The 27750-nt window shown below is 41.1% G+C and overlaps 1 protein-coding gene across 1 annotated transcript; it reads right to left on the bottom strand.

Annotated features, from left to right (window-relative positions):
- Positions 1 to 10813: 10813 nt before the first annotated feature.
- On the bottom strand, positions 10814 to 26820 carry LOC310858170 (ras-related protein Rab-3D-like). Its single transcript, XM_083764271.1, has 5 exons — positions 26709 to 26820; positions 23037 to 23290; positions 16847 to 16965; positions 15090 to 15214; positions 10814 to 12388 (listed from the first exon to the last, which is right to left on the bottom strand). The coding sequence occupies exons 2-5, from the start codon at positions 23277 to 23279 to the stop codon at positions 12189 to 12191; spliced, it is 687 nt and encodes a 228-aa protein (XP_083620397.1). The 5' UTR covers positions 23280 to 23290; positions 26709 to 26820; the 3' UTR covers positions 10814 to 12188.
- Between the last annotated feature and the right edge of the window lie 930 nt (positions 26821 to 27750).

Raw genomic sequence — 27750 nt, 5'->3', positions numbered from 1 at the left:
ATGCATTTCCAATGGAAGTCACATGGTTTGATACAACATTTTGGACTACAAGCTGTTGTATGGCTTTCGGCTGTGTTTCGACTGCCCTCCTCCCCCTCATACAACACAAATGTTGTGTCAAACCATGCGACTCCCATTTGAAATGCATTGCGAGCTTGCATCAGCTATACATCTCATACAACAAGCATACATCAGTCTGTTGAAAAGGTGTGAGTGAGGCCAGTTAAAAATGTAGCCTATGCTTGAGTAAAAGTACAAAAGTATTGGCATCAAAATGTACTTAAAAGTACCAAAAGTAAAAAGTACTCATTATGCAGTTTTCAAGTTGTCTATGCAGTTTTCAAGTTGTCAATGTCTAAGAACCTTTTGAAAATATCAGATCTACAAGCACAATGTTACACAATGTAAGCTTGTAGAGAGCTTGTGTGAGCTTGTAGATCGGCTATTTTGAAATGGCCGAAATGTAGGCTACTGTTTATAGAGTCGAAGTGGTATGTTTTGTTAAAATAATCAAAGTTTTGAAACAAATGTAGTGGAGTAAAAGTACAATATTTGGTGGAATAGAAGTAAACATATTGGAAATTGGAAACACTTAAGTACAAATACCTCTTTTACTTAAAGGGATATTTCACTTAAAAAGCTTGGTCATTTCATCGTCTACTCAGGCTTATGTGAACACCCCGGAAAGTTTTTTAAGTTTCTTGCTTCAGTATTTGGATATTTGATGTTCATTTTAGCTGCCCAGCCCCCTTCCTATCGATTTCAACCATGATAGTTTCATCAAAAACACAGTCCTTTTTTCTGGTGTCCTAATACGTGACAGGGCCTTGGTTTTTCATTTACTGGTTTCATTTATGAGTAATAATGTTTTTACAATGGGTTTGTATTATAGGAATATCAAATATCTAAATACTGAATCAAGCAACTTTAAAACTGTCTGTGGTATTCACATAAGCCTGAGTAGACGATGAAATGACCAAACATTTGAAAATTGAAATATAAATAATATAAAGTACTGTAACTGTATACATAAGTAAATGTACTTGATTTTCATTCATGTTTCTGCCTCTTGGAACTCTTCAGACGGCATCTATCACCTCGTCTCCAGCGAAGGCTACGAATACCAGGCTTTCTGTGACATGAAGACTGATGGCGGCGGCTGGACGATGGTGGCGAGCATTCACGAGAACAACATTAAAGGCAGATGCACGATGGACGACCTGTGGTCCTCGCAGCAGGGCAAACTGCAAGTCAACGGCGACGGCACCTGGCTCAACAGGGTCATATTTGGAGATGTAGAGGGCGCCACCTCTAGGGATTACAAGGTAGGTTGCTGCTCTTTGACTGGTCTTCAAAGGTGTTAGTATTTATCAGTGTAATCTAGTAAGAGAGTGGCAACAAGCGTTGACTCCCATTGTAACAATGGAATGTGGAAGTGCTCATTCTAACTCAATGGGATAGTTCCAATGTTTGGAACTATAGCCCATAGCACCAAGTAAAAGTATGGAATTCAAAATGTACTACAAAATGTACAAAAGTAAATGTTGTTCAGTAACAAGGGTTGCCTTGTCTCTATCTTGTAAACAGAAAACACATTTTCAAGTCAGGATAGCAATGTGTGCTTAAACAAGTGAAATTGGAAGTAATGACACAAATAAATGAGCAGACACATTTGGAACACTATACATTTTAAGCTGTTCAAACGGCAAAATGCCAATGAAGTAACAAAAAAAACATTTAAGCTTTTAATGAAAGATTATCACATTATCTGACAAAATAAAAGAAAAAAGGAGATAAGACTATACCAGCTCATGTACTTGTAGTCTATCCAGAGCACATGCAGCTTGAGTAGGCCTACTCGCAAGCACTTGGTGCACTTTCATTCATATGTTGGCATTTCATGGGAAATTGTTGGAAAGTGTTTAATAAATGTAAATATTGTTATAATAACATTATTATTATAATTATTATTGTTATATAATTTTTGTTTGTCTTTGACAGAACCCTGGCTACTTTGATGCTACTATGCACGATATAGCGGTGTGGCATGTTCCCAACATCGTCCGTGTGAATGACTGGAAGCACGACGCTTACTTACGATACCGCACTTACGATGGCTATTTTGGCGGATCAACGAACCTGTGCAACCTGTTTAAGGTAAGATCAGTTGAAGTGACTGCTGTCGGCGGGATTCATAATCACGTGTCTTGGGTGCATCCATTGATTAGAGAGAACACTAACGAGCATAGTTTTGACAATTTTATGGCCTAATCAATCAACTCAGTGCACAACAGTGTTGTTTTCGTCGACTAAAACCATGACGAAAAATGTTCGTCGACTACCTTTTTTCACTGACGAAAACTACATGGAAACTAAATGAAATCTAAGCTATGAGGACTAAAACTAAGACTAAATATGTTGACAATTTTGTCAACAGATAAAAAGTAGAGTAAAATGTTAGGAAGGAACTAGTGGACAAGTAGCCTCGATAACCAGGCTTTCATTTCGTCTGCGCGAAAGATGAAAGCCTGGAAAAAGCTGTGGGCTGAACCAGTCTAAAAGTGGGAGTCAACCCTTCCGGGTGGGCGTCGCTCTAAATGATGTGACGTAGCGCTGCACTAGGGGGGAGAGGAGGGGCCGGGGGTGACGGACAGATCGATGAGATCCAATCAGGGTGCGCACATTTCTGAGGCGCGACCCTCCCATCTAGGCCAGAAATGTCTCTGCTTAGGTCAGGCTAGTGGACAAGAGATCCAGTACAAGTCATTTTACAATTGGTTGCATGCTGAAAATAGCCGATCTACAAGCTCACAATGCTGCGACACGTTGTGAGCTTGTAGATCGGCTATTTTCAGCAAGTGTAAAAACAGTCATTACTACGGCATCAAGGCCCGCCAAAATACATTTTAAAATGTATTTTGGCTAAAATATTATGACATTTAGTCGACTAAAACTAGACTAAAAATAAGTATATGACAAATATGACAAAAACTAAAATCAAAATTTGCTGACAAAAACAACACTGGTGCACAACCAAGTTCAAAGGGATCTATGAAGAGCTCCGGCTGATGGTTTGACCGAGCACTAAGCCTTGTTTTATACTTCATTGTTCGAACAGCTATTTTTATTTGTTGTTGTTAAAAGGAGTAATCCACACCAAAAAACCCTGAATCAGCCTATAATCCTGTCCCAACATACTGTACATGTTGGCCTTGAATCGTTTCATACAGTAGATGCCCCCTGTTCTTCATTTTCCTCACCCCTCCCTGTGGCTCCCACAGTAAAATGCAGCTAGAATGGAAGAAAGCTAGTTGTCTTCATTGTAATTTTAGTATAGCTTTTTTCCCCCCCACAAATCGTTTATAAATGGTGTACTCACACATGCACTGTGTGCCTGAAAATGAAGGCCTGGCCCTGGGTTTTCTGTATGAAATTTTAAGAACAGGGGGCACCTATGAAACAATTCAAGGCCAACATGTATGTTGGGACAGGATTACAGGCTGATTCAGGGTACATGTGTTTTGGTGTGGATTTCTCATTCAAGATAAGACATTTAGTTTATTCTCATGTCATTGTCAGTGTATATGTTGTGTTCTCATGTGAATAGAGAGAGTACATCAAAATATACAAATGCTAAAACAGACTTATTCCATCTAAAAAAAAATCACATTTCCTAGGATAATCCTATGGAAAGAAATGCGAACGACGTAACGTGCAAGAGGGGAACGCAGTTACCTATTCAATATGACGAGGGGGACAATGAACGCGTAAAAACGTTACATGGACTCCTTGTACAAGGTAAGACTTCATTAAAGGCCTCATATCATGTTGTAGTCTGTAGGAGACTGATGAGTGATGGCATGCACCTGATGCATGCAGGCTAAGGCCTTGTACACACATCAGACGAACATGGTCTGTTCCGTACGTGTTTCATGGCCGCCTCAATGCTTTTCCAATGGAAGTCACATGGTTTGACCAAACACTTGTGTTTGATGGAGAGGGGGGGGGGGGGGCAATCAAACAAGTGTTTGGTCAAACCAAGTGACTTCCATTGGAAAAGCATTGAGGCGGCCATGAAACAGGCGGCCACGACAGGCCTAACTCAGACCAAAGAACATTTTCGATGCCTGTCTGGTCAATAGAGTACCGAAGTCCTGACGTCACTCGCTCATCCCCGGGTTTGCGGAAGTAAAGTAAAGTAAAGTAAATATTTGACACAATTTCTTTTTACGTCTGGGAATTCAGAAGGTAGGATGAAAATTACATCAGACATCGGCGCTCTATAGGGCATATAGTGGCGGCCATTTTGTGGTTCCACAAATCCATTCCATTCCTCTCCCGCTCTCATGCAAGTAATTGACAAAATATAACACCAACTTTGATGAGGCAGTATTTTCAAAATATAAGGTTTTCTTAATTTCGTGAAAACATTATATTTTTGCATTTCCTGAAAAATGAACATTTTCAAGTGACAGCAGAGATATCTAATATATTACATCTGTACTACATTACTATAATGCCACCATCCAGAAGAAACCTTGTATACCGGTATCCATATTTCATCTTTTTTCATAAATGAATCTTATTCTTCATCATTATGACCATGTAGCACAAAAGTAATGAAAATAGCTGATTTCTAAGCTCACGATGCATTGCAATGTGACCCGTGAAAATGTTTGCCAAAAGATATTAATACGAGCTTTGACTTGTGACTAAAATGTAGTCAAAAAAATTAAAATAGAAATACAGTTTTACACAGTTTGCCACAACGATGATATGTTTTAAAAATGGTCTTCTTCTCCTTCAGCCGAGATTGAGACTGGCTTTGTGACCATAAGACCTGGGAATAAGAATGGCGTTCGCTTTGCCTTATGCCCTGGAGTTAAGGTCAAAGACTCGTCTTCTGCATGCTCTTTTCAACATGTGAGTATACTCTCCCTCTCTACCAGTGGTGGAAAGTAACTAAGTACATTTACTCAAGTACTGTACTTGAGTATAATTTTGAGGTATATTGAGGTACTTTACTTGAGTGTTTCCAATTTCCAGTACTTTTACTTCTACTCCACTACATCTCGGAGCCAAAATTTGTACTTTTACTTTATTTATTATTTGAAAACTTTAGTTACTAGTTACTTTGGCGATTTAAATTTTGATTAGAAAACATACATTAACCACTTTAACCCTATACATTTGAAAATAGCCGATCTACAAGCTCGTTGCGACGCACTGAGAGCTTGTAGATCGGCTATTTTCAATAGATTTTCTACACATTTTGAACTTGTGAAATGGGACATTCTGTAATATGAATACTTTTAGTACATTTTGATGCCGATACTTTGGTACTTCTACTCAAGTACATTTTCAATTCCGTACTTTTACTTGTAACGAAGTAGTTCTAAAGTGCAGTATTGGTATTTTTCCACCACTGCTCTTTACTATGACAAAAAAACAACATACATGCAAGCAAATCAACATTCAACTCCACCGAGATGCACTATATATAATATACACTGTAGTAATAACATTCGCTTAACGCCATGATGGTTGGTTTTCCATGATGCCCAAATTTGTTGTGCCATTTCTTACAAACTGGTTGCTCTGCATTTTGTACATATTGATATATTTATGCTTTGTGCCTTGCATATAGCAGAATTAACTTTGGTTATTAGGTCCCAATCCAGCATTGCTTGGAACATATCATTTAGTGATTTAGATTTTGTGATGTGTAACATTCTTTCATAGTATTGCATTGGCGGAGGAGGATTCATAGTATTGTAATGTGTAACATTCTTTTCATAGTATTGCATTGGCGGAGGAGGATTCCAGGGAGATAACAACGCGAGAGTGTGTGGAGACTTCAATAACTTTGACGGGAAAGGCGAAGGGACACCGGCAGGTTGGGTTGCATCCAGTACACTCACCGATTCCTCCATCCTACTCTTCTATCGCTGAGCGCCCCCTAGTGGCCGTGTTCCTCACAGCACTGACGTGTAAAGCGACACTATGGCTTTACAAATATATATATAATATATACACACATGGTAATTCATGCATTGCATTATAAACAGTGGTGGAAAGTATTGTACTTATTTACTTAAGTGGGTAATATTACTTTACTTTAGTTTATTTCCAATTTTCAATACTTTTACTTCTACATCTACTACATCTCAGAGGAAAATATTGTAATTTTACTCCACTATTTTGAAAACTTTCAGTTACTATAGTTACCTTGCAGATATTGATTACTACAAAACATACATTAACCACTTCAGCTCCTACTGTATATACATTTCGGCCATTTATAAATAGCAGATCTACAAGCGCGTTGTGCACTTGTAGATCTGCTATTTTCAAAAGGTTAATTAAAGAAATACATTTGAAAATGTGAACTAGGACATTCTGCACAATGAATACTTTTATTTTTGGTACTTTAAGTACATTTCGATGCCAATACCTTTATACTTTTACTCAAGTACATTTTGAATTCCGGACTTTTACTTAGTATTCTATATTACAGTACCGATACTTGTACTTAAGTAAAACATTTGACATTTTTTCCCACCACTGATTATAAACCACGTGTACTTTAAATTGCTCATTGACTCACCCCCCAAAACCATACTTTTATTATTTATCCCTCAAAACATCTTCATCCCTCAAATCTTTGATCATATTCTTTTATATGTTTAACACCTGATCTCCTACAGCTCCACACTATGTATGGGTAGATCTTTGAGGTCGGCTGATCATCTATAGACACCACTGGTTCCCAAACCTTTTAGCTCAAGAACTATTTTAAACAACAAAATTAGACGTTTGCCTGGGACCCCGACTAGTGAAAATAGCCGATCTACAAGCTCACATCCCGTCGCTTCGCGGCGCCTTGTGAGCTAGTAGATCGGCTATTTTCACTAGTCCTTAAGCATTTGTTTTCTCATTTATGAAATGTCTTAGCTTAGCTTAGTGATTAGACTCACGTTTTTCCTCCCTAGGGCCTTAACTCTTAGTTGATCTGGGCTTCTTGATGTGTATTGTTGCTGTAACTGGCTTGTCTGTTGGTATTTCATTTGTGCAATGTTGTCTTGCCTTCTTTCCATTTTGCACCTTTCCCTCTCTCTCTAACCCCCCCCCCCCCCCCCCCAAACAGTATATTTTTTGTTTTGTGCTCGATTTTTTACTTGTAGCACTTTTGTTAATATGCAATATGCTTCATGAATAAAATGTGATTTTATTTGATCTGGCCTCTGGCCTCACTATGTGAATAAGTAAGAGCATGTACATGTATAGCATCGGTGGCTCTTTATCTGGAAAAGCTTGTACACCAGTCTGTTCTGCTTTTAAACCAAAATCGGTAAACCAAGAGGACATGTTCTATTGTTCTTGTTCCTGTCTGCTTCTGTGATTTGTGTCCTGTAATGTATTGTGCATGTCTTGTCTGTATCTTTACTTGAACGGTGATATCATGGACGCAAAACAAATTTCAATGAAAGCTGACAATAAAGTTGTATCGTATCGTAAAAAGTACTCACATTTTTAATTTACGTAAAAGTATCAATATAATTCTAAATTGATTTGAGTAAAATTGCAAAATAATTGGTATGAAAGTGTACTTAAAAGTACCAAAAGTTAAAAGTACTCCTTATGCAGAAGGTCCCATTTCACAAGTTTTCAAATGAAAATCTTTTGAAAATAGCCGACCTTTGAAAATAGCCGACCTTTGAAAATAGCCGATCTTGTAGAGCGGCTATTTTCAAATGGCCGAAACATGTCTGAAACGTATAGGGCTGAAGTGGTTAATGTTGTGTAGTCAAAATCTAAAAAGCAGCTATAGTAACTAAAAAGGTGTCAAATAATTGTAATGGAGTAAAAGTATAATATTTGCCTCTGAGATGTAGTGGAATGGAAGTAAAGGTACTGAAAATTGATAATACTCCAGTAAAGTAAAAATGCCTTAAAATTGAGTGCATATACTTAGCTACTTTCCAGCACTGTAAATAAGAACATGTCCATATGTGGCTATTCCAGAGTACATGACACCTTTACGATGTGGCTGTCTATTTATTTATCCATGTATGTCGAGAGTTCAGTGTGGAGCATAAATATGCTTAACAGGTTTCATGGCAAGCAGCTAGGCCATTAGTTTCACTTCAAATGGCCCAATGGTAGTGCTAAAAGAAACAAGGTGCCCAACATATTACATGTTGTGTTTGTAACATATGAGTCCCCATATTGAGTATTCATAGTTATTGTTCTTTTCTCTCTACTCTTATGATTAGTTTTGTATCTGCAATTCATGGGAGCTTGTAGGCTACAGAGAATAATGTCTCACAATGTCTTAAACCATGTGGTTTGACAATGAAGGAGTTGGAGCTGAAAGGGCAGACAGCAGATTATTTTACATGTTTTCTTGTTTACAGTAGGCTACCTCACTGCAGTGTTTCTACGGTATGTTACAGTTTTACTGCTATTGACTGCAGTCTCTAATTGAATCACTTATCAATAATGTCACACCTCAGCTTTCATCATCAACTATCTACAGAGTCATTACAAATAAACGCTCGACTATTGTGAAATTAAACAATAAAAGCGACAAATCAGTGGCCTTAATATTGTATTTTTAATTTACAAGAATAATAATTTAGAAGTGTTTCATAGAGTTGTTGTCTGCCTATACAATTTACTGTACAACTCAGTTTGTTCTGATCCAGAGCAACATACAAAGGTCACAGAGTAGCCATGAACCTTATAGTCAACCAACAGCAGAATAAGTGGTTGAGCAATTATAGTGCTAAAGCAACCTATGTGCTACTACAAGGTAACAAGATTCACAAGTACATCTGGGAATGATCTATTCTATATAATATACTATAGCACCAGCGAAGCAAGGAATGGTCTTTCAACACCCCCCCCCCCCCCCCAGACACAGTCTACACTACAGCAATATAATATTGCCTTATTTGGTCATCGTTTGTTTGTTCCATTTTGTGTCTGCATGTGTTGCTGTGGTCTATGCTTGGAGTGTTTTCTTATTTTATTTTAAGGTTTTTAAATAATTGAAAACTAAATATAGTAAACAAAAATCAGACCCGTCTGCAGTGAGTGGTGCTGTACTGTACTAGCCCTCCTCCCTGGCCTGTGTGTTAGGCTGTGCAACAGTGACACTTGGTGGTGAACAAACGCTATTTTCGTGCTCAGACACACACACACACACACACACACACACACGTCTATAGGAGTGGTTGCAGCACTCAAAAAAATAAAGGGACCCATACAAACGGGTCCACTGCCCACAAATGGGTGTTTGGGTTTATGGGAGTCAGGTGACCCATCAATAGACACATGTAAGGAGTCAGGTGACCCATCGACGAACGCATGTAAGGAGTCAGGTGACCCATCTACAGACACATGTAAGGAGTCAGGTGACCCATCAATAGACACATGTAAGGAGTCAGGTGACCCATCGACGAACGCATGTAAGGAGTCAGGTGACCCATCTACAGACACATGTAAGGAGTCAGGTGACCCATCAACAGACACATGTAAGGAGTCAGGTGACCCATCAATAGACACATGTAAGGAGTCAGGTGACCCATCAATAGACACATGTAAGGAGTCAGGTGACCCATCGACGAACGCATGTAAGGAGTCAGGTGACCCATCTACAGACACATGTAAGGAGTCAGGTGACCCATCAATAGACACATGTAAGGAGTCAGGTGACCCATCGACGAACGCATGTAAGGAGTCAGGTGACCCATCTACAGACACATGTAAGGAGTCAGGTGACCCATCAACAGACACATGTAAGGAGTCAGGTGACCCATCAATAGACACATGTAAGGAGTCAGGTGACCCATCAACAGACACATGTAAGGAGTCAGGTGACCCATCAATAGACACATGTAAGGAGTCAGGTGACCCATCGACGAACGCATGTAAGGAGTCAGGTGACCCATCAACAGACACATGTAAGGAGTCAGGTGACCCATCAATAGACACATGTAAGGAGTCAGGTGACCCATCAACAGACACATGTAAGGAGTCAGGTGACCCATCGACGAACGCATGTAAGGAGTCAGGTGACCCATCAACAGACACATGTAAGGAGTCAGGTGACCCATCAACAGGCACATGTAAGGAGTCAGGTGACCCATCAATAGACACATGTAAGGAGTCAGGTGACCCATCGACGAACGCATGTAAGGAGTCAGGTGACCCATCAATAGACACATGTAAGGAGTCAGGTGACCCATCAATAGACACATGTAAGGAGTCAGGTGACCCATCAACAGACACATGTAAGGAGTCAGGTGACCCATCAACAGACACATGTAAGGAGTCAGGTGACCCCATCAATAGACACATGTAAGGAGTCAGGTGACCCATCAACAGACACATGTAAGGAGTCAGGTGACCCATCAACAGACACATGTAAGGAGTCAGGTGACCCATCAACAGACACATGTAAGGAGTCAGGTGACCCATCAACAGACACATGTAAGGAGTCAGGTGACCCATCAATAGACACATGTAAGGAGTCAGGTGACCCATCAACAGGCACATGTAAGGTGTCAGGTGACCATCAATAGACACATGTAAGGTGAAGAATAAAAACAATCCAACCCATTTATCTGGATTTAAAATAAAATGTAATGCATTTTGAGACCTGACTTTGTCCTGATATTATGTTATGGCCATTGGTTGTTCGAGCCAGGTTTCGTGGCCGTAACACGCACGCACGACTTTACAATACAATGTTAATATAACCTCTTGAAATTAATGCCAAGAAATTCATAGCTTTGCAATATTTATTCTCATATTTCAACAGATACAATACAAATAATTTACAAGGTAAAATGACACCGCAATGATGAAAAAGTCAAATAAAAGCAAATAGATATGTTTTTAAAGACAACCAGAATATAGGGCTGAACGGCCGATCAGCCCAAGCGCTACAATCATGTTCACCATGTATTTGTTATAGTTGGTGGTGTGCACTCTGCCATTCACTTGACTTAGAATTATTTTTAGTACCCTACAGCACCCACGAGGGGGCAGCATCGTACAATCAAATGAAATGGGTTTTCCGTTCTACATTGGGTGAACTGAAATTCAATGCAACAGATTACACACAATTCAGCCATTAACAAACCATACAGTCAGGGGAACCAAATGGATATGGAACGTTATGACATTTCTGCAAATCTTCAGAATGTCTACGGAACAGCCAGAACCAATATAAACGGTGAACACTGAAGATTGCTTTGAAACACAAAACAAAACATTACATAATAAGGCTGAGTGCATTCCAAATATTAGACTTTTTGGCAATTTGAGCTGACTTTGGCGAGTGTGTGTGACGTCTGTGTTTAACTACATAGTCCTATATACACAGGCCAGGGTGCCTATGGATCTATACATGGCCCCATCTTTTTTTTCTGCTTTACACCAAAGCCAATTTACAATCCGAGGTCGACTCGTAGACGAGCTATTTTCACGAAATGTTCGCCGATGTTTGCTGAATGTCCGTCCATTACATTACATGCCCATTACAAGGATGCGCCGCCAGGGTTCATAATGGTTAATTAAGCCACTATGTGATGTTTAATCACTTAAACCCCAGCATCCATATTGTGGGGAAAGCTTTTAATATAGCTTAAAATAGCCGATTAGCAAGTCCATCGGCTTGTTTCAGCGAAAGCTTTCCCCCCAATGACTAAAAGCCTAGCATAGAGCCCTGAGGGACTCGTGCTCAACCATATGGGGTCTAAGTGGTTAAAGGGATATTTCACTTTCACATAGTTTTTTGGGGTATTTTTATAGTCTACTCTGGCTTTTGTGAACAACCCATCCCAGACGTTTTTCAGTTGCTCTAATACTGATTCAGTATTTAGATATTCAAATATGAAAAACGTTTATCTAAAAAAACATGACCCCCTCATGTACTAGGGCCTAATACCAAGGGTGTGTGTTTTCGATGAATCTACCGCGTATGAAGTTACAATGGATTTGTGTAGGAAGGGGGTGGACGGGGGCGTGTCTGATAAAATGAATATCTCACATCTAAATCCTGAATGTAGCAAGAAAAGAAACCGGCCGGGGTGTTCACAAAAGCCTGAGTAGATGATAAATTGATCCAAACCTTTTTGTTTTTCAAAGTGAAATAACCCATTAAGCCATTTCAGCGATCAACAGGCACAGCCACCCTGGCTCATCGTAGGGAGCGCGTCCTTTAGGCTGCCTCCCTTGTGATTGGCCGAGGCCGAGGAGGGACTGGCCTCGCCGTTGACGCTGTCGTTCATCCTCTCACAGATGACGTCCACGAGCCTGTCGAACACCTGCTTCACGTTGATGTTGTCCTTCGCACTGGCCTCGAAGAACTGGAAGCCTGCGTGAGGAGAAAGACACAGAGAACAGAGGAACAGAAACAGAAAGAATCCATGTATTGTAGCACTAAATAACCCATTAAAGCTTGATGTTGCAATAATAATAAATAATATTTTTTTATATAGCAGAGTTACAAAGTGCTGAACAACAGTTAAAATGTCATCATAGCAGCGTAAAATATACAAATAATTATGGAAATAACGTACTGAACAAGGACTTTCGTCCAAGGAATAAACACACACTTTAGAAATTGCCCTACAACAAACGCATGCCCACAACTGTGGGCATGTACAAGACTTACCGCATTTTTCTCACACAAATTCAAAACATTTGGGACATCAATGCAAAACATGTAGGCCATATAAGTTCATTAACCCATTCAGGACGGGAAACCCTTTGTGTTTTAAGCATGATGTTATACTTTAGCTATTGAAAAATAGCAGATCTACAAGCTCATAGCGCGGCACAGTGCCGTGCTACGAGCGTGTAGATCTGCTAATTTATAAAAATCATGAAAAATAGGGCGTGGATCTTTGAAAAAAATAATAATATATATATATATATATATATATATATATTCACGTCGATGACGTCATGAGGTCCTCTCAGTGGGTTGTGAATGATGGTTCTAGGTTGCTAAGCAACACATACAACAGGAAATTAACCGGAAGTGACATTTTCGCATGCCGTCCGTCCACCTCCACGTTATCAGATCCAGAAACATGCATTTATCTGGGATCGTTTTCCCAGACCATGCAGGTCCCTCCCTGGTAAAACCAGCTTCATTCAATGGCCCGCAGCCAAAGAATCGATGATCGCAGCCACAAAATCTCTTTTCACGGTGAAATAAAAGACGATCGATCGTCTGTCACAGCACACAACGTGTTCCTACATCCGATTCACGTCTCGGGGTCCCGGTGGACCTTCAAAATAAGGGTTTCACTGGAATATAACACTGGTGGTTTTTGGAAGAATTAATTAATACTGAACGTGTTAAATGCCATTTATTGTTTTTGTATACATAATAAATAATTGCAAAGAAAAACAAACAAAAAAGTGTGTATCCTCCCTCGTCATTCTGAAAGGGGGCGGGACTGTGACGCTTTATACGGTTGTTGGAATACGTCATGGGCCCACCCAACATGCCACTATATATAGTATATGGAGTGGAATACGTCATGGACCCACCCAACATGCCCCTAAATATATAGCATATGGAGTGGAATACATCATGGCCCACCCAACATGCCACTATATATAGTATATGGAGTGGAATACGTCATGGGCCCACCCAACATGCCCCTAAATATATAGTATATGGAGTGGAATACGTCATGGACCCACCCAACATGCCACTATATATAGTATATGGAGTGGAATACGTCATGGGCCCACCCAACATGCCACTATATATAGTATATGGAGTGGAATACGTCATGGACCCACCCAACATGCCACTATATAGTATATGGAGTGGAATACGTCATGGGCCCACCCAACATGCCCCTAAATATATAGTATATGGAGTGGAATACATCATGGCCCACCCAACATGCCCCTAAATATATAGTATATGGAGTGGAGTACGTCATGGGCCCACCCAACATGCCACTATATATAGTATATGGAGTAGGAAATGCAAGATTGCCATGAGACTACATGAGGTTGTGTGTAACTGTGCAGTGTATGAAAATATACTGCAGTGGTTCTCAAACAGTGGTCCATGGGGTCCCCAGCTAAATGGAGAGTTGGTATCCACGTGGACCATAAAGATCTAACTATTGATAGTGCAAAAATGAAACCAAATGGGTCCATTTGGTTTAATTTTACACTCTCAAGAGTTAAATAACATCTGCATTACGCCCCTGTTACGTGTTGTCTCGATGCCATATGTAATCCATCTGGAGAAAGCGAAGACTATACAGAGAGTTTGGAGATGGAGTCAGAGTTGTCCAACTCTGTCTAGATAAGGCTCTGTAGCAACCTAGCTCTGAGGCCAGTCTACAGTGATATGTACCAACCTAGCTCTGAGGCCAGTCTACAGTGATATGTACCAACCTAGCTCTGAGGCCAGTCTACAGTGATAATATGTACCAACCTAGCTCTGAGGCCAGTCTACAGTGATAACATGTACCAACCTAGCTCTGAGGCCAGTCTACAGTGATAATATGTACCAACCTAGCTCTGAGGCCAGTCTACAGTGATAACATGTACCAACCTAGCTAGCTCTGAGGCCAGTCTACAGTGATAACATGTACCAACCTAGCTCTGAGGCCAGTCTACAGTGATATGTACCAACCTAGCTCTGAGGCCAGTCTACAGTGATAATATGTACCAACCTAGCTCTGAGGCCAGTCTACAGTGATAACATGTACCAACCTAGCTAGCTCTGAGGCCAGTCTACAGTGATAACATGTACCAACCTAGCTCTGAGGCCAGTCTACAGTGATATGTACCAACCTAGCTCTGAGGCCAGTCTACAGTGATAATATGTACCAACCTAGCTCTGAGGCCAGTCTACAGTGATAACATGTACCAACCTAGCTAGCTCTGAGGCCAGTCTACAGTGATAACATGTACCAACCTAGCTAGCTCTGAGGCCAGTCTACAGTGATAACATGTACCAACCTAGCTCTGAGGCCAGTCTACAGTGATATGTACCAACCTAGCTCTGAGGCCAGTCTACAGTGATATGTACCAACCTAGCTCTGAGGCCAGTCTCCGTGCGTCCTCAGTGGGGACCTGTCTGTCCTCCTCCAGGTCCAGCTTGTTCCCCACCAGCACCACCTGAGCGTTGTCCCACGAGTAGGTCTTGATCTGCGTCGCCCTGAGAAATCAAATGTAGAACGGAATTAATAGAACGACAACAGCAACTTCAACTAGTGTGTTCTGCTCGCTGGAGCTATTCACAAATAGTCAATAAAGTCTTTCATTCCATGGTATTTTTTTAACCACTTCAACCTGACATTCCTATTTTGGAGCTCATCATAGGAATAATAACTTGGTTATATTTGTATAGCACCTTTTAAGAAACCCGAGTGCTTGTCAGGATGGGGGTTGATTTTTGGGGAATGAACAATTACCTCAAGTACAGATATACAATTACAGATATACAATTAGTGTAATATCACTTATATGCTGATGTCTCATTTGGCTGACCAGTTGAAACAATTTTAAACCCATTTTATCTGTGATTTTTTCCCCCGTCCGTAGTTACTGCACTTTGGCTTTGTAGGGCTAGAAGGCATTTTGGTAAAGCAGGCCTCAGGTCTTAATGTGCTAAACCAGTGGTCCGGGGAGAGTTGGTGACCAAATGGACCCTTATAGATCTTTAATTATTCAGTGTAAAATTAAACCAAACGGACCGTTATCAATACAGCATGGAATTGTGGACAAAAACCTATCTGACGACAACAAAATATTCTTTGGTGTGAGAGGCTAGATCTCATCAAGGTCTGTGGCTCAAATTAAAGATGCAACGACACTGATTTTTCAATTCCGATCCGATCCGATATATTCATTTTGAAATTTCCCGATATCCGATATTTGCCGATCCGATATTTGCTGTAGGCTACATTGCAAAACAAATAAATACAAAAAATGCATTAACTTTCAATAAGCCATTTATTAATTGTACAAATGCCTAGTTTAAATTCAAAGAGGGGATGTTTATGGTTAAGTGTTTAACCTGTAAAAATAAGAATAAGAAGTGTTTAACCTGTAAACCTTAAGGAAATGGCAACCTGTTAATTAATACTATGGTTTATTATTATTATTATTATGTGCAAAGGTACATTTTTACCCCTAAAGTGATGCCTGCATGTAACCTGTTAATTAATACTATGGTTTATTAATAATAATAATAGTAATTATTATTATTGCTATATACACATGGTACCTTTTTACCCCTAATGTGATGCCTGGAATCAGCTGCGCTATCATGTGACAAAAGCCTTGAGCCTTACCGACAGAACTCGGGGAGAAAGAAAATACCTCAGGACGTTTGTTATGGCGCTAGCTGGTGTTGTGTTGCTGCTTTAGTTTGCAAACTCTGTCTTTGTCTTAAAAATTGCACTAAACTTACAATCTGAATCAATATTTGAGCTTCTGACAACAATGTCATGGTTTGATAACTGAGCCAATTATATAAAGACGGATTTAAGCGCTTTTTTCTATAATCTGTTTGCAGTCTGTACATGTACTGGAGGTTGGATTCGCTCACTGCACTGTCTGTGCAGGACGGACTGTAGTAAACATTAAACACGTGTCCCCCTCCTGTATCGGAGCGTGTATCGGTGGCGTCAAATCCGATCTCCGATACATTAATTAAGCTGGATCGGAGGCCGATCCCGATATAATATCGGATCGGTTGCATCTCTTCAAATGGCGAATAAATAATGGGCCTTGAAATGAAAAGGGTTGAAAACCACTATGCTAAAACAGGCCAGATTTGACCTACCAGTCCTGCACAGAACAGAAGGTCTCTTGGCTGGTGATGTCGTACATGAGCAGGAACCCCATGGCTCCTCTGTAGTAGGCTGTGGTGATGGTCCTGTAACGCTCCTGGCCTGCCGTGTCCTGGAAACACACCAATGGACAGACACGTCAAAGCTGTAGCCTCCTAATATAACGCCTGTGATTCAAACTCGGGTCTTCCGAGTTGTGTGTGAATGTCTAATATCTTGGCCTACCACTAGGCCAAAGGGATATCCCTGACAGTTTTTTTTTTTTTTTTGTATTGAAATGTACTTAGTTAGTACAGTTCCATTCTTTGTAATTGGACGTACGTACTTCCGTCCTTTTTGATATTGGACGTCCGTCCGCGCACACACACACACACACACACACACACACACACACACACACACACACACACACACACACACACACACACACTCTGTCAATGTTTTACAGACTTGTCCAAGTGTCCGAAAAAGGGCGTAGGAGAAGCACTTATTGTAGGGCTTGTGGGGCCCTACCCCTGGAGTCTTATTAGTAGTAAAAGTATATGATTTACCTCTAAGATGTAGTGGAGTAGAAGTAAAAGTACTGAAGATCGGAAATACCCTATTCGCCTGAATATAAGACGTTTTTATCCAATGGAAATATCCTAAAAAACGGGGTTGTATTATAATCAGGGACTAGACTATTTGACATTCAATTATATTTTTCCAGGAATGAGTCTTGAAAAATGGGGGTCATCTTATAATCAGTCGTCTTATATTCGGGACAATACAGTAAGCATTGGAGAGAACATCTTGATCTCTCAGAGTCTCCGTTCTTTTCGGGGAGTTCGTGAGATTACCAGATATGAAAGCAATGTCCTTCGTTTAAAAAAGCTTTCATATCTGGTAATCGCGCACACACACACCTCTATTAATGACCTTGCTACAACAGCTCAACAGAACGGAATGCACACAAGATAAGTGTGCTGCAAAACCAACTCCCCTTGGTGCGTTTGAAAATACCAGCAAAGCCAGGTGAAATGATTTTTATACCTTATCTTTCCAAGATAAATATACATTCTATAGACATGTTCTACATGCGCTTAAGCACAAATAACATACAAAGATCAGAAGCATAATAATTTTTATTACCAAGTATGTGTGTAGGCGAGAAAGGTGAAGTACACAATGACAGTAATAAGAAAGTCCAAAAATCTAATGGACTTTATGCATATGGAAGGCAACATAGGTAAATAAATGAAAAACACCTAGTAATTACTTGTTGCACAGACTCCTCATTGCACAACTATTGAAAACCTGCAAAACCTGTCAGTCACGCCTCCATATATGGCCGTCTCCATAACATGAAGATGATGACACTGACCTCATCTAACCCTGGATAAGCATACATGGAGATATGTATAACAATACATGGAGCCACCTTGCTTGTCGATACTGTATGGAGGAATGACATACCAAATCTAGATCCAGATTGGAGCTGGGATACAGTGTGGTCTAATGTTGTCCTATCTTCTAGGAATCCTGATCATCAACAAATACATCTAAATTTTGTTCATAGGACATACTTAACCCCTCGTAGATTGTGTGCTATGCAGATTTTAAATAATCACAACTGCACTTTCTGCACATCAAACACATCAAAAAGGTACATTCTTTCATATGGTGTGGGAGTGTCCGAGTGTCCTCACATTTTGGAATTTGGTTGCTACTAACCTTTCGACTATTCTACAAGTTAACATCACACCCTCCCCATCTCTATTCTTATTAAATGATGTATCCCAGTTGCCATTAAATAACACCCGTATTCGTGTCTTCTTTGCTGGCGTAACGGCCGCAAAGAAGATGGTTGCTTCGCACTGGAAACCACCTCATACATTGTCATTTCGCCAATGGGCTTTGACCTCTAGACATCATTTATCTAGAAATGTCTACAGCAAGATTGCATGGTGCAAAAGAGGAAAACATTGAGATTTGGTCTGGTATTGCAGATTTGGTTAAGGGCATGGTTTAATCATTATTATTATTATTATCATTATTTATTTATTTTTTGTCTCCATTGCACAGTAGTAGGAGTAATGACATTTTGTGGCATCTTTGGTCTCGGGGGGGAGGGGTGGGTGGGATTGTTTGTTTTTGTGTTCCTTGCTTTTGCTGTTATGTGTTGTTTTATATGTGTTTTGTTTTCTTTAAGTCATTCATGTTGTTAACGTGTATTATTGTGATTTGTCTTAAAAAAAAGAAAATTGATAACAAAAAAAAGAAACAATACATGGAGCCAACCAGCAACTCTACATTTGACCTCAAACCCTTAGATCTCCATATATGGAGCTGACCTGTTCTGACAATCCATGTGTTGATTCTCCCCCACCCGTCCTTCCTCTTCGTAACTCCCTTTTGACTGATACCTGTCCATTCAAACTCTAGAAGGGCCCGCCCCAAAGTTAGTGCAGCGTCGCCCGGCAGCCAGTGAAACAGGCCCGGCCCTACCTGGTCCCTCATCAAACCCTGTACACTGCCCCCGCTGCCACCCTTAGATCTCCATATATGGAGCTGACCTGTACTGACATTCCATACCGCATCAAACCCTGTACACTCACGACACGCTCCATAATCCATATATGGCCAGACCTCATCAAACCTGTGTACACTCAAAACACTGCCTCCGCTGCCACCCTTAGACCTCCATATATGGAGCCGACATGTTCTGACATTCCATATGTTGATCTGACATCGTCAAACCCTGTACACTCAAGACACTCTCAAAGATGAGAGTTCACTGTGAAAGAAAATGATATTCAAAGATTGGCACACGTTTTCACGATATAAAAAACAAATAGCAGATCTACAAGCTTGTAGCGAGGCACTATGAGCTTGTATGTCTGCAATTTTTCCAATAGCTAAAGATTAAAATAATGGTTAAAGACAAGTGGTTAAAAGCTACGGTGACACAGATGCATTCCAGCCAGGTGGTCTGGGTTACGTTACGATAATTGAGCAATGCATGCAGACAGATTCACCAAATCACTACTTGGTGAATAATAAGTCCTGAAGAGGAAAAGGGGGAGGGGAGGGGCTGGGGCAGCACAAGAAACCAATTTACAAGCCAGTCAATAGGTGTCAACTAAGAAACCTGCAGAGCACAGATACCGACGAAGACACACAACATGCGTATTAGCAAATCCTCCTGGAGACAAAGGCCAGATTCTACCCCCCCCCCAGCGCATACATACACGGTGTAGTAGCAAGGTACGTTGGTGGCCATGGAAACAGTTCTGATCTGGATTTAGACTCCAATATATCAGCGAGAAAAGGGCAGATGTTTATCAAAGCATGCGAATATCATTATTCCCCCTTTCACCACCATCTCTAGTTTGTAATTAGTATTCGGTTGCCCAATCTGTGGTCAGAGTTGATTCTGACGACGCTGAATCAATAATAATAATCTTAGTAAATGTTGAAAATGTTCTTTGTATGTTGTTTAAAGTTTTATATTTACCAATCATTTAATTAAAACTCGCGAATAATGTTTTCATCAGATAGCAGATCAGACTGTGAATATAATGTGATTGATTTGATTGATTGAACACTTTGTAAAATAAGCACAGTTCGATACAAAGTCAGTTAAGAATCAAGATACCCAGAAAAGGCACTAAAGGCTTGTTTACATAGGGGTCCTCCATTTTCAATTCATCAGGACATTTTAAAGACATACAAATATACAGTACTACTATGCAAAGAAAAACATATAAATGGTTGGAAATCAAAAGAAAAAAGATGTACAGTAGAGGGGGGGGGGTGTGCTAGTCCTTTTAAACCAAACAGGATGGGAACCGCTTTTGGTGTTTTAAGCATTATGTTATACTAGCTATTGAAAAATAGCAGCTCTACAAGCAGATCTACACGCATCATAGCGCAGCACTTTACAAGCTTCTAGATCTGCCATTTTTGAAAAATCTTGAAAATGTGGTGCAATTTTTTTATATATATATTCTTTCAGAGCAAACATTTTGAACGCAAAACTTTGCTTCTGGGAGGTCCCGGGACAACATATTTTCAGATGGGGGTCCACAGCCAAATACAGATAATTCTGGGGGTCCATGAAAAGGTTGAGCACCACTGACATAGAAACAGCGGTTTTAAAAAAAACTGTTTTGTAATTTAGAACAAGAGGCCATTTTCTTTAATCGGCTTCAGGCCTAAATGCGTTAATGTCAAAAGAAGAGACACAGGACATAATTTCCTGTGTCTCTGCACCATAAACGGATTCAGCAGCTCAACCTCATCATGCATCTTTCATGAAACCAGAGGCGTCCGATCGATGCTCAACATCAACTGTCATTAACTCTGGGGTGTCAAAATGGAGTGCGCGAGGGAGGAGTTTCCCATGAGCTTCTTCCAACTCCGTCTCCTGGCTAAAGTCAAACCATACCTCCCCCCAAAACAACTAGAAACTGCAATCCATGCTTTTATTTCCTCCAGGCTAGACTATTGCAACTCACTATACATTGGTATCGAACAGTCTGCAATTAGACGACTGCAACTGGTCCAGAATGCTGCTGCTCGCCTTTTAACTGGCACTAAAAAGAGAGAACACATAACCCCCGTGCTGGCCTCCCTTCACTGGCTCCCGGTTTATTTTAGAATTGATTTTAAAGTTAAATGTTTAAATGGGCTGGCCCCCGAATACCTCTCCGGGCTCGTAAAACCCTACATCCCGGCCAGAGCTCTGCGCTCTGCGGATCAGGTACTGCTAGAAGGCCGAATAATTAACAAAAGCACTAGGGGCAATAATTAACAAAAGCACTAGGGGCGCACGCTCTTTCGCGGCTGCAGCTCCCAGGCTCTGGAAGAGCTTGCCCCTTCATATTGGCTCTGCCCCATCCATTGGTGTTTTTAAGTCTCACCTTAAGACTCATCTTTTCTCCCTGGCTTTTAATCCCTCCTGAGTCCATTTTATGCTTTCATGCTTACATTTTTGTCATTTTTATTATTGTGTTTCTCGTTTATATTCTGTGTTCTCCTGCCTGTTCTCTGTTTTTGCCAAAGATGTACAGCACTTTGGTCAACCTTGGTTGTTTTAAAACGTGCTCTATAAATAAAGTTTGATTTGATGATTTGATTGATGAGCCTCTGCTTCATGGCACTGTCTGGGACAGTTTGGAAGTTCCAGTTAGGCCTGGCTGTCACAATTATTACTTAATCGCCAAAGTCCCAATTATTTGAGATAAATGCAATAATTTTTGCATACCGGTAGTTTCTTTTTGCATAATTTTAGATAATCGCAATTATTTTTGCATAATCACTCGAACGAAAATCCACAGTGATGCATCCCAAGGTCATCAGGGTTTTAGGTCTCACAACATCATACCCCTCACTCAGGTGACCCAGCCGGTGTGATCAAGACATCAAGTCCAGATTTACATCCCAGTAGCTAGTAGCTACCCTCGTCGATCAGTCCCATTAGGGAAAGACCAGGGCCACACAATCAGTTGCTCCGGAACTACTCTGCCGGGACTGGGAGGTAGATCAATCTGGCGAGTGGAGGGACTAGGCTCTGTGGGTTGACTCCTGTCCAGGCCCCTCGTACGTCTCACCAGGTCCACTCCTGCTCTCAGGTCCAGGACCTGTGCGTTGCACCAGACTCCCAGCACCAGACACTTCATTCAGGAGTGGTGGATTATTGAGCCGCAATGGTTCTGCGGGCTACACCTGGAGCCCGCATTGTTTCCATGTTGAAAAATGTCCATTCATTTTCAAACATTTTCAAAAATACTTCTAGATGAACTATTTCCGCTATTTTGTAAAATTTTTGGGAAAAAAATTAACATCATCATCATTTCATTTTCTGAAAAACATTCTCTCTTGGAATGGAATAGAGAAAGCTGTGTTGCTGGATGCATAAACATTCCAATCCACAGAGGCAGAATTTGTTTATTACACTATAAATCAGACTGGATACCCTTCGGCAACACAAACAGATGTCACAACAATGCAAGTAAACCTTTTGCCATACTACTTTGGTATAGATTTACATTTAATCTGCATAATTGATACTTTTCTGAAATTGCTGTACACTTTTCAAAAAGGAGATTTTAAAGGAGTGTGTGTGTGTGTGTGTGTGTGTGTGTGTGTGTGTGTGTGTGTGTGTGTGTGTGCGTGTGTGTGCGTCATCCGATCCCTCACCCAGATCTGTAGCTTTACTCTCTTGTCGTTCCTGTAGATGGTCTTAACTTTGAAATCGATGCCCACGGTGCTGACGAAGGCTGAAGTGAAGGAGTCGTCCGCGTAGCGGAACAGAAAAGAGGTCTTTCCCACGCTGCTGTTACCAATGATCAGCAGCTTAAACATGTAGTCAAAGTTCTGGTCAGCCGCATCCTTCTGGGACTGAGTCTGGCCTGCTGCTGCCGGTTCACTGGCTAATGCCATCTTGGAAGGAGCTGGCAAAAGAACAAAGAAATGGCATGGTGGGTGGGTGTACCAACTGATGACTCATTTCCCAGTACCTGAACTGATCTTTTTTTTACAGGAAACTCCTGGTTCATGTCTCAGCTTTTGTAAGGGGCGGGGGGTGGGGGGGGGGTCTCCAAGGAAAGAATGAAGGTAAATGGGAACCACTGGATTATAGCCAAGATGACAAATCATCGTAGCCGGCAATAAGATGCAAAAACAATGAAATATTTAGGCCTCGATCTTGTGTGACATGAATAATAAATAAGCCTCAGAAAGCTCCATTTGGCTCTGCTTGGCTATTGATTCATTCCAGGATATGACCAGCTCAATTAAGACTGGGAGTACTGTACTGTAGTAGGTGACAAGGTGCATGCTACAGCATATGAAAAGGGGCTATTGGGTATATCTATCAACTACTACTAATACTATATGTCAATGAAACATATATACACTGTGCTTTAATGGAAAATAATATTCTAATACAGCAGGAGTGTGGTGATGTAAGGGGTGGGCTAAGCAAAGTTCCTTATGGATGCAAAGATACAAAGCCACAACTGTAGCTTTGTACTGTAATTCTCTCTAGACGCCTTTTTCACCCTGTTCTGGCCGTTTCCATCGTTTCAAATGCATATAAATAATGCCTAGGTCCAAAAAGGCGCTAAGCCGACACACATCACTACAGACACACGCTTGATGACTTCAACGACGCATATGCAGATGCAGAGGCGGATGCAAAAACTACACAGCGTATTTGTAGCTTCGTATCTTTGCATCTGAAGTTGAAATCTGCTCAATTTTTTGTTGCTTTTGCAGCAGCTACAAACGTCGGATGTATCTTTGCATCTTCATGGTGCTGGCGTCCATTGAAAATTAATGGTATCTTTGCATCTGCCCGTGTGAACGCAGTAGACTTCTAGAGTTCTAGATATAGGGCTAATAGCAGATGACAGAATATACCGGTACTGTCTGCAGGTGGTAAGCAGTACACAACCGCTGAGGGGATGCGGGTGGCAGTAAATGGTTTCCCAATCCTATGAATGATCGGTTTCTTCATCCAACTCATTCATGTGCAATTAATCAAAGTCATGAAGAGCACGTTCCTATTCTAAACAGTCAATTTCGTCTGATTTCTCTATTGTTGTCTCTAGTCTACATCCCTCACATGGCCTTAAACATTTACAGTCAGTACATATGGGACCTCTGTCACCTCTCTAGTGGTAATCGCATCCAGTACAGTCTGATCTCCTTCCTGTATATTTGGCCATCTATGAAACTGACACTCACAACAGTACCTAGAAGAGTCCAGATACTAGACTATCTATCTCCATCCTACAATCCATCTTCCTTGACGTCTTATTTATCCACCTATTCAATCATCTTCCTAGCCATCCGTCCCTGGTCTTTCCTATCACTCTTCTTTTGGCCCCAGGCCTGATGAAGTGAGCGACACGCACGCACCTTACTCTAAGGCACGCACGCACACACACACTTTCTTCCCTGATTGCAGCAGTTCAAGCACTAAACCTTCTAGGGTCATAAAGAATGCTCCACACACAGTACACACTCAGCAAGAATCTACTGTACAGTAATGTGCACTGCAGTTCACACACAAACACACACATGAAGTATTGAGCAGCAATGAAAGATGCAGATTTGTGAATGCTTTCAGAAAAACACACAGATGGAGAATAAATATACTCTAATAAGTGCTTTTGAGGCATAGGCCTATCCAATTTGTAGACAGCAAACTTTTTTTTAATCATATGGCAGCACACCCCCATATTCTTGCTGGAGAGTAGAAGATAATTATATTCGTGATCAGATTCATTTTAAACTAGAAAAAGTGCCCTTCTGGGCACAGGTCTCCACCAGGATAGGAATGTAGGACATTGCAGCTTGCCTTCATCTGGTGGTTGGATAAAAGGGCAACAAAAGTAAATTATCCACAGATCCGTGCAGTTAGAGGTAAAAACACTTTTCGGCCAGTTATAGCGCCACCTTGAGGCTGAGTTGAAATTGTTCATGTGGCATTTCGTCCTCGGCCTAGTGGGAATGTGTGTGCACAATTTCACGGAAATCACGCGATGTTCATGATTTGCAGCATTTTGTTTGAAACTGAGCACTCCTGTGAACTTTGGAAGCCAATCTTAACCAATCAGGATGGAGTCTGAGAAATCTGAAAGACCGGTTTCGTTGAATGGCTCTAGAGAGACTGTGTACCAATTTGCGCGATGTTTGGACAAAATCTGTAGGTGTACTGTGCAAAAACTTGTTTTGCACAAAGCGGCCTCCTGGTGGCGCTATAACAGGCCGTTCTGGAATGTTTGGGGCAGAGGTTCATCGTTGGCATCCAGGGAGTGTGTGTGCAAAATTTGGCATCGACCGGGTTAACGGTGGCCGAGATTAGCTGCTCACGGACACACGGACGGACACACGGACGGACGGACGGAGTGCAAAACATACTCTCCCCCCATGCCTTCGGCCTGGTGGAGACAACAAACGCTATTGTCTTGAGGCAAATGGTTTAAATCAGTGGATCTCAACCAGTGGTCCGGGTTCCACCAAAGGTCCTTGAGGGGGTTCCAGCCAGGTGGTCCCCAGCTACTGAATGATGGAGAGTTGGTATTACCACATGAACCCTTTGGGATCATCTTTCTTCTTCAACTCTCCAGAGTGTACAGTAAAATGAATCCAAATGGACCCTATAGATCTTTAACTCTTTTCTTGAGTGTAAAATGAAACCAAATGGACCCTTAATTGGCCTTATTAGATCTGTAACTCCTGTGAGAGTACTGTATAATGAAACCAAATGGACCCTTTACAACCACAGGATTTGGAGAGATAGAATAATTCTTATTTTGATCAATGATTTCCTGTTTAAATCTCTCCTATGGTACCACATCAATACAGCATGGAATTGTGGACAAAATATTTTGGGTCTGAGAGGCTAAATCTCATCAAGGTGGTAGGCTACGTGCCGTGGCTCAAATACCGAAAAAAAGAAGAATGTGCCTTGATATGAAAAAGGTTAAAAACCACTGGTTTAAATGGAGAAAGGTGTGTGTGCTGTCAACTTGTGCTAGGAGGGGCTCGCCTCAGTCAATTGACTATTGCATGTTAAAATACCATGTTCATAAAGACCTCGCTATATTGCTCATAACATCGGCTCCTTTAGTTATAGAAAGTGTCTGGCTTAATTCTACACAACATTCAATCCAAACACAAGTGGTCGAAATGCTTCACTCGGTAAAGAAGTTGTCAAAACGCATGAGCACATGTCTCTCTACGCCGGGCAATGAGCCTTGTCATCAGCGACAGCTCCACCATATGGCACCGAAAACACAAACACAACGACCATTTATGTCCACAAACTCACAAAGAAATTGTTTTATTTAATTACTTTACCTCAGATATCGCCTGCGTGCTTCCGTATTCAGTATTACAACACAAGTCCCGATCCGTGTGCTTCAGAGAATCAATCGAACTATTCCTCTCTGTTGCGCCCTTCCTTCCTTCCTTCCCCGGCTGTGATCTCAAGCGTCTGAATCTGGAGGAAACATGTATGCCAGACAGCATGTGTGCCACTTTTACCGTGAGCGTAGTAGGCATACCCTAGCCCAGTGGTTCTCAAAGTGGGGTCCGGCGTCCGGGGACCCCCCCAGGGGTCCTTGGGAGAGTTCCAGGGGTCCCTTGCTAAATGATAGTTTGGAAAGGAACCAAATGGACCCTTGTGGGTAACTGAGCTCTGAGTGTAAAATGGAACCACATTTGGTTCCACTTGTACACTCAGAGTTCAATTAACATTGATTTTACAATATAAATTGGGGTCCCATGCAGATAGAAATGCCATTAAATGGGGATCCATACTCCGTTAGCCTAATGCATGTGAAACTGCATCTTTTAAAATGGGGGTCCACTGCCCAGCCCTAGCCAAGTTGTGTGGCCAACCCATACACTGTGCTCACAAGACACAAAAGCAACACGACTTAAAATAATCAATCATGTTCTGTCTTCTGTTCATATTAAAACAACACACAAATCTTATAACACATTTCGGCTTCCTTATGTAGGCTAGTACAATGGCAACCTTGTGTTCATTTTAACCACAGTAAATCATGTTGGAACAGGAGGTGAAATGCAAGCACTGCACAATGTGCACATCTCCTCCAAGCCAGTGAGACTCAGCAGGCCTGCTGCCAAAGTGCATAAAACGTTGAGTCCCTGAGTCTATCACATTTGCATCACTGGGTAATTATGACTACTGTATTCTCCTCCATTAAACAAAATGAACAGACAATTTATGCAGCCTTAGCTTACACATTCAGTACACAGTACACAGTACCATCCACATATTGGCAGTTTATTTAAAAAAAATACAAAACATTATCAAATCAAGCCAGATGAATGCAACACTACCAGAAGGTACATTTAACACAAACACTTCAAC

This window comes from Protomyctophum parallelum, assembly GCF_964188405.1.
Source record: "Protomyctophum parallelum genome assembly, chromosome: 5".
In the NCBI taxonomy this organism is placed as follows: Eukaryota; Metazoa; Chordata; class Actinopteri; order Myctophiformes; family Myctophidae; genus Protomyctophum; species Protomyctophum parallelum.
Note: the sequence above shows the minus strand (reverse complement) of the source record. Positions and strands in the feature narration are given on the sequence as shown.